The 8511-nt window shown below is 36.8% G+C and overlaps 1 protein-coding gene across 3 annotated transcripts; it reads left to right on the top strand.

Annotated features, from left to right (window-relative positions):
- The first annotated feature begins 442 nt into the window (after positions 1–442).
- Positions 443–6260, top strand: LOC7496457 (uncharacterized). 3 transcript variants are annotated; one of them, XM_024581877.2, is made up of 7 exons: positions 443–597; positions 813–1500; positions 2396–3496; positions 3587–3972; positions 4412–4546; positions 4677–4854; positions 4944–6260. In XM_024581877.2, the coding sequence occupies exons 2-7, from the start codon at positions 852–854 to the stop codon at positions 6086–6088; spliced, it is 3594 nt and encodes a 1197-aa protein (XP_024437645.2). In that variant the 5' UTR covers positions 443–597; positions 813–851; the 3' UTR covers positions 6089–6260. The 3 variants fall into 3 exon arrangements, with proteins under 3 accessions (XP_024437645.2, XP_024437644.2, XP_002317835.3); XM_024581876.2 differs by having other exon boundaries at positions 2396–3972; positions 4959–6260; XM_002317799.4 differs by having other exon boundaries at positions 2396–3972.
- Positions 6261–8511: the final 2251 nt, after the last annotated feature.

The following is an 8511-nucleotide window of genomic DNA, read 5'->3' as shown; positions in this document are numbered from 1 at the left end:
AAAGTCATTGTATTTAAGCGTTTCATGGTTATTAATAGTTATTAAAAAAAACAGAGATATAACCTGCAATGTAGTCTTGTTTGGTATTGTGATAATTTTTATTTTTTAAAGTAATTTTTAAGTTATTTTTTTATCAAAAAATTTAAATTTAAATATATTTTTAATAATTTTAATGCATGAATATCATTTTTTTAATTTTTTTTTAAAATATTCCAATTGAAAAATACTTAACACTACATCACCAAATACTAGAAATCTTTAAGTATGATCGATAAAAGAGTCATTCCCAACTACCAATCCCGCTGTAGTTGGATGGGTCAATAGAATATAACTTGGGAGCTTGATTGTTAGGCTAATGTTAGTGATACAATTACAAGAAGTTATAATTTAGGTACTGAATTTGTGTATTTTTCATATTTTGTGGACTGCTTTGTAGTTAACACTAATTTATTAATCCAAACAGAGCACAGGTAAACCAACACATGTTCCCGTGGAAACCTTCATCTTCAAGACTCGAGAGAGAGAGAGAGAAAAAGAGAGAGACCACACGTGCCATATCTCTTTCCCTGACTCTCTTGGCAGCAGTCTGCTTCTCTGGTAACATCTTTTTTCTTTGTTTGTTTGTTTGTTTTTTTAATCTTCATCAGTTTTCCATCTGTTGATTCTCATCATTTTTATCATATATTGACTGTTTTTGTGCATAATTCTTGTTTTTGATAATCATAGCTATTTCTTTTGATTATTAGTCTTGATTATCACTCTAAGGATTCTTATTGAGATGAATTTATGTGGTTTTTAATCATTTTATACAGTTATTTGTTACCACAACATAAAGATATAGAGTTGATGAGATGATGGGTTCTGGGGTTCCTTATGGTTACAATAATGGAGGTGGATCATCATTTTCCTCTTCAAATTTATCACCTTTAGCCCCGCCTTTCACTGTTGATAGGTCTGTAGCAAAACCCCTTTTGGATTTAACTGAGCCCACTTATCCTGTTAGTTTGAATCCCTCTTTACACAATTGGGCTACCTCTAACTCTCACATTCCCAATTCAAGACCCGATCTTTTTCCCCTTCCCAACCTGGAATTTAATTCCATACCGTCCCCAAATGTGTTTGGATACTCATCTCCTACTCCCCAGGTGACGTCTAAGAACCACCCTCTTGTTTTGGCATCGACTGATGCTGTTTTGTATGGTCAGAGTAACCCTAGCCTTGTTGAAGCTGTACCGTATTATCCGTCCTCGTATGTCTCGCCTGCAATTGGTAGTGATGGTCACTTGAAAATCCCCCACCAATCTGGTTATGAATTGCTGTCTAATTCTTATGTTGGAACGTCTAATGGATCATCTCACGATGATTATACTCAAAGCTCATTGGGTTTGGAGCATGCGACTCAGTGGAGTGGCTTATGGGAGGGAGTTACTGATTGGAATCAGAGCAAAAAATTGCAACTTGATGGAGGTTTTTGTGAGAAGGAGAATTTTATTAATCAAGGTATCCTTGTCTCATTATTCTGTTTTGTTATTACTGAGAATCAATTTATAGTATCAGTGAGTATAAAATTAAGTAAAATTACTTTTTATGCTACTTTGAGCCTTGCATTTTGTTCTTGTCGATTCATACCTCATTAGTAATTTGTTGTCTTTACAAATTACTGTGCTCACGATTCTTCATGCCAAAGACCTTGGATACTGATAGTTTCTTAGTTGCATCTCCACCTTAGAATGAGTGTTATTTTGAAGTCTCTATCCAGAGTCTGGTGTATCAAACACTCTATATTGGTCTGTAATTGTTCTGTTTCATGTCATTTGGTTAATTTCTCCATGCCCATTGACAAAGTATAAGAAGGATGAACATAATATGAAAGGGTGATTTTCTCTCATATCCAATGGAGGGGATATGCATTTTGTCTTGTTTTCTTTGTAATTGTGGAGTAATTGTATTTTTATCTCTCTTCCGTGTATCTATTATTCTAACTATGTTTTCTGAAGACTGCTGGGCAAACTATAGGTTTCTAAAGCTAAGCCTCTTTGTAACTTATCCATTCCTTATTGATACTGAGGGGATGTAAATAACACTGTCATTATTTTTAATGTATTACATATAGGATTCAGAATATATCCCTTTTACTCTGCCATGATCTGTATCATTGGTGTTACTTTTACCCTTAAGTCATTTTAAGTCTTTAAGGAAGCTCTTCTTTACCATCTACTGAATCATTATCAATTATAAATAATCATAACTAAATTGATTTTTTTTTTGGCATTAATTGCATAGTAGTTCTGTTTTTGAAGTATGCACCCAGTGGAAAATAAATGGTAAGATAAAGCACTTTTAGCCTGGAGAGTTACCCATAATCTAACATTTCCTTAATTGCTACTACTTGCAGGGTTTTCTGCATTCAAAGATGTGAGCAAATGTGAAGAAACTTCCCTTGGAATTGACATGGTTGGAAGGCAAATGCACACCGGGTCTGCAAGCACAGGACAACTGGATTATAAAGCCTTCCTTGTTGAAAAACCCAAGTCCATGCCTACAACACCACCATCATTGATATTCCCTCCAACAGCACCACAAGCCTATCCTCAAGTGTCATCCTCAAATGTAGTCAATTCTCCGAACAATCAAATGCGGCATGTCACTTCATATGGAAAGTCCTCAAGGAAGCGTGATGCTAGTTCAAATGATAGGATGCCAATGATGAAGCCTTCACCTGCTGTTGTCATTAGACCCCCGGGACAAGATAGATATTCATTTAAAAATATAAATGCTGGTACTGATGGTGATGAGAAGGATTTTGCTGGCAATAACACCTCTTTTGCGCAAGAGCCTAATCCATTTATTAGCTCCAAAGGCAAAGTTTGCTATGATTCCAGCCAAGTTAATTTTCATCTGAAACAAAATGATGATTCCTTTGCAGAAGTTCCCTCCAAAAACCATGAAGAGTTGCTTAGCAACAAAAATATTTCTATTGATTTCTTGGATAAACTTTTCAGAGAAAAAATGGAAAATAGAGTTCCTTGCAAAAATCTAGATTTCTTCAATTTGGCTATGGATGGTCATGAGGCTGCTGGTTCTGTAGAAATTACTTCTGAGAGTTTAGATCATTACTTCCCTGCTGTGGACTCGCCATGCTGGAAAGGGGCTCCAGTTTCTCTTCCATCTGCATTCAAAGGTTCTGAGGTTGTGAATCCACAGAATAAGGTAGAGGCATGCAATGGCTTGAATCTGCAAGGCCCTCAGATTTCCCCTTCCACTACTAATGATGCTGTAAAAGACTGCCCTGAGAAACAAAGTAATATCTCCATGACCTTCAATAATGAGAGTCTGGAGCATCGTCCAGCCTCTTCTTTTAAGAGGCCTTTAGTTGCTAATGTGTTGTTTAGAGAAGGAATTGATGATGCTGTGAAATATGGACCCTGCCAAAGGAAATCAAGCTATTGCAATGAAGCTCAAATTTCTGATGTCATTGATGAACCTAGGAAAGAAAGTATACTGCCTGATTTTAAACCTGTCCACACTAAGCAGAAAAGTCTTGAAGAAGGTGAATGGCCATCTAAGAAAAATTCTGATGTTGCAGGTGTTAGAAGGAAAATCAACGACAACCCTGATGATTGTTCATCTCATGTGCCATATCATGCTATAGAACATGTCTTATGTTCACCACCTTCCTCAGAACATGCTCCTGCTCAGCACACTCAATCACAGGTTGGGGAATCATCGTCAAAGATGCATGCTCGAACACTTGTTGATACAATGCACAACCTCTCAGAATTGCTTCTATTTTATTCTTCAAATGACACTTGTGAATTGAAGGATGAAGATTTTGATGTTCTTAACGATGTGATCAACAATCTTGATATTTTTATATCCAAGAATTCAGAAAGGAAGAATTCAACACAAGAATCATTGATTCCTCGGCGAGCCACTTCTCAATCTCCTGGAAAGTTATCTGAGCTTTACAAGGTATTCCATCATCCTGTTTAACTTCATATAATACCTTAAATTTTATATAGCCTGGAAGAAGCTATGGATTCGTAAAAGGTACGAATCAAAGGCACTGCTTGGTGGAATGGTGAAACTTGTAAAACCCAGTTCCCATCACACACAGACATTGATCTCTCATTGGTTTGTAATGTATGGTTCAGCAAATTTTAGTTGTGGTAAGATCAGTCCATGATCCAATCCCACACCTTTCCCTTTCTGGTGTTGAATCTGTGATGTCCATTTAAAAATACTAAACCTTTAGGCATTATCTATATGATAATCTTATTCCCTGGCCCCTCATCAATCTGTCTTGAGCATGCATGTCTCAATGTCTTATCACCACACTGAATAATGTAATTTCAGGACATGGATATAAATTGCCCATCAGTATCTACTGTTGATATTGTTATTTTTTCAGGGCCAACTTGAGTTCCAGCATTTTGAGGACGAGAAAGAGTGTAAAATTGTGTCTGATGAGAGAAAGGAGAAACTGTCAAATTTCGTTTCTATGAGGGGTGCTACAGATACAGTCAAAGACGATAACGTGACCCAGGTATTCTTTTGTTGCTATCGCATGTGTTTTATAGAAAGTCCAATCTCAAAATGATTCTTGCTGTGTAAGGATGGAAAAGAGAAGAAAAAAAGAATACTAAATTTCTTTGGTACTGAAACGTGATTTACAGGCTATAAAGAAGGTTCTTGCCCAGAATTTTCCGATCAAAGAAGAATCAGAGTCTCAAATTCTTCTGTATAAGAATCTATGGCTTGAAGCAGAAGCTTCACTATGTGTGGTGAATTGTATGGATCGCTTTAATCGATTGAAGATAGAGATAGAGAAAGGCAGCTCCCAAAAAGTAAATGGTAAACCCATTACCTATTTCTTATCATCACGTTCATTTATGCAATCAAAAGGCATGTGTTCACTAAAATCTTGTGCGTTTTCTTCTTAGAATTTTCTTCTGCAGCCCCAGTTGTACCTGAAAATTCTATGATCATGGAGAATCTTTTGGGGCCTAAGGTTTCATCTGACATATTGCCTGCTGAAGATGAGGGTAGCCCTGTTCACAATGTTCCAGATTCATCTATCTTGAGCAGAAACAGCCATTCAGATGATGTCATGGCCAGATTTCATATCATAAAAAGCCGGGTTGATGACTCTAATTCTCTGAATACTTCAGCCATGGATTTGTCAAGTCCTAAGGTTTCTCCTGATCTGAACAAGGTTGACAAATTTGCACATGACACAAAAGATAGCTCTAAGTCCCATATATCTTTCCAGGATTCTATAAGGGGAGCAAGCAGTCATGCAGATAATGTTATGGACAGATTTCATATCTTAAAATGCCGGGTTGAAAACTCTAGTTCTGTGAATACAGCAACTGGGGGGATATTGGCAAGTTCTATGGTTTCTCCTGATCAGAACCAGGTTGACAAGTTGGCACATGATACAAAAGATAGCATCATGTCCTATACCATCCAGGATTCCCCTATGTCAGGAAGGAGCAGCCATGCAGATGATGTTATGACCAGATTTTGTATTTTAAATGGCCGGGATGACAACTCTAATTCTGTGACTATATCAGCTGTAGAGAAATTGTCAAGTTCCAAGGTTTCCTCTGATCTGAACAAGGTCAGCAAATTGACAGATGATACAAAAGATAGCATAAAGGCAGATGTAACCACCCAGGATTCTTCCATGTCAAGTGCATCAAGCCAGGCAGAAGATGTTGAAGCATCTGTTATTTTGAAACACAGGGATGGCAATTCAAGTTCCTTGGATATGGAAGAGCACCAGCGAGTGAGTATTGATAATGGGTACATGGATCTGATAAGGCTTGCTCGAATGAATAAAGATGGAACGAAAGATAGAACTTTGGATGTAAATATGGAACCTCTCATCCCAAATTTTCGAGCTGACTCTACTGAAGACAAACCTACTGTGAAGGAGTTTCGTTTATTCATAAATGATGATGTTGAGACTCAATCTCGCCTCACCGATAGGTTCGGAGACCAATCCCATGCTGGCTGGTATGATAGCTGTTCCTCAGATTGGGAACATGTCTTGAAGGAAGAGCTTGCAGGGCAGGGTTATTAATCCTCAAGCTGGATGCTCAATATTTTCCTCGTCTGTTAATAATACTACGTTTTCTGTTTTCCAATAACATGTATATTGTTGTGACTTGACATTTACATTGGCTTGCTCTGATGAGAGTTCGATGGCTCTCTGATCATATGAAATGTTTATGGACTGGTTTGGATTTTGTAAATATTTCTTTTCATACTCCCATCAACTTGAATATCTATGTTTTGATTCCTTTGTCGGGTTGCTGACAGATCCAGCTGATATTTAAGCTCCAGAAGTGAGGGCAGATGGAAGGGGTTTCAGTTTCATCTTTTGAATTTGTAAATCCACTGGACAAATCCCTCAATAACTTCAACAACAAAGGGACTAATTCAGGGTATGATGCCCTTGAATTTACCATCATTTAAATAAAAATAAAAATTCCGCATCAACCGTTGCAGTTTGACCAAGTTAGTATTGCTGGAATTTATGTAAACTTCCTATTTCTCACACAAGTTTATTTTATTTGTTGGCCACTAAATAAAAGACCAAACTTCGTATTTCTTTTGCTAGTCCAAGTTATATATATATATATAACAAAATATATTTTGTCCTTCGGTGAATAAATGGAAGCCTTTGTATTAATGGAAGCATTTGTATTGGGTGCAAATTGATATTTTCAAATGGCTAATTAGTCATTAAAATTTGTTTAGAGGGTATTTTTTTTAATTTTTTAAATAGTAAAATCACTTATTTACCTTTAAAATCAAAAGAATTTAGAATTATTGACCAAGAATTTTTTTTATCTTCTTATTTCTTAGAATACAATTAAAAGATATCCTTGTTCTTAGAAACAAACAAAAAAAAATAACGGGTATTTTAATCCTTTCATAATTTTTTTTTAATTTATGAATTCTAGACTTATAAAGGATATTTTGATTCTTTTATATTGAATAGTTATTTTTTTATTAAAAAAAAATATTGGAGCGTGTTTACAACACAACAGCGCAGAGGCGTCCAAGTTATTTGATAGTTATGAAAAATAACTATCGATAGTTATGTTTCTGAATATTATTATAAAATAAAAGCTAGAATTTTCAGTTAAACTGTAAAAGACATAATTGTTAAACTAAATATGATTGTAGTGAAATGTTATTTGACAGAATTTTCCCATTTTCTTTGACGATCTCTGCCATCGTCTTCAACATCGGTCTTTATTTGATTTGGGTTTGGATCGATCACCTTGGAAAAAACACCATGTCTCTCCATCTTTTTAAACAATTCTAACTGTGAAAGGCTACCGGCCTCTATAAACCTTAAATCACCTTAAGCCACCAACCACCATATCCAGCCTCTGTTATAGCAACATCCGAAAGCCAACATAACCATCTTCCTTACACAATCCACAGGCCATCATGATGCCTCTGTTATAGCAACATCTCAAACATCTCGTGAAAAGTCATCTAGTTCTCTAGACCAATCTAAGATCATTAAAAAGGAAAGGCATGCGGTTCGTCCCTCTGTGGAGCATTATTGGTCTCTCCCTGGAAGCAATGCAAATTTGAAGCCACCACAGATATTTCAGCACGAGTTTCTCCAAAATTTCTCAATTAATATGTTCTGCAAGATTCTGATGAGCAAGGTCCAAACATATAGTGACTTGCGTAATGTTTTGATGAAGAGAGTTTTTCTATCTGCACTGCACTTCCGGATTAATACAAGATACAAGAGTTCAAATCCACCACTCACTGTAGTTGAATCGGATCATGGTGATTCTGGAAGGGAAGGATGCGCTGTCACAATTCTGACAGTAACTGCAGAACCCAAGAATCGGCAAAAAACAATTAAAGTTTATGTTCAAGAGGTTCGAAGGCTTAAAGAATTTGGAGTCACGAAGGGTGAATTAAATCGCTACAAGGATGACCTTTAAAAGATAGCGAACATCTGGCAGCCAGGATTGATAATGTGTCATCTTTTGATAATTTGGAATTTATTACGGAGAGTGATGCTCTTGGCCATACTGTGATGGATCAGAGACAGGGACATGAGAGTTTGTTTGCTGTTGCTGGAACAGTCACACCTGAAGAAGTCAATTCTATCATGCCGTGTCAGCGGCTGTTGAGAAACGGATATCACCAACATGTGGCTCGCCCTTCACAGATTTGTAACAAGTACAATTGCATGCCCAGATCTTTGTTTATGGTGCTTTGATTCAAGGAACAGATGCGGACGAAGCATATCAGCATTTGGAGGATCTGACGGTGGTAAAAGCATCTGGGAGAATGCTTTACGCTCGTCCATAGAACGATTTCAAGGTCAAAAGCCTCATCTCACTACCCTGGAGACCCCTTTGCTGTCACGTCCTGGTGCCAGTGCTCCTGATCAAGCAATTAAACAGAGTAATGTAAAGAACAAAAGAAAAAAAAGGCCATGAGATTGGGCATATATACCTGGAG

This window comes from Populus trichocarpa, chromosome 12, assembly GCF_000002775.5.
Source record: "Populus trichocarpa isolate Nisqually-1 chromosome 12, P.trichocarpa_v4.1, whole genome shotgun sequence".
NCBI classification, from domain to species: domain Eukaryota; kingdom Viridiplantae; phylum Streptophyta; class Magnoliopsida; order Malpighiales; family Salicaceae; genus Populus; species Populus trichocarpa.
Note: the sequence above shows the minus strand (reverse complement) of the source record. Positions and strands in the feature narration are given on the sequence as shown.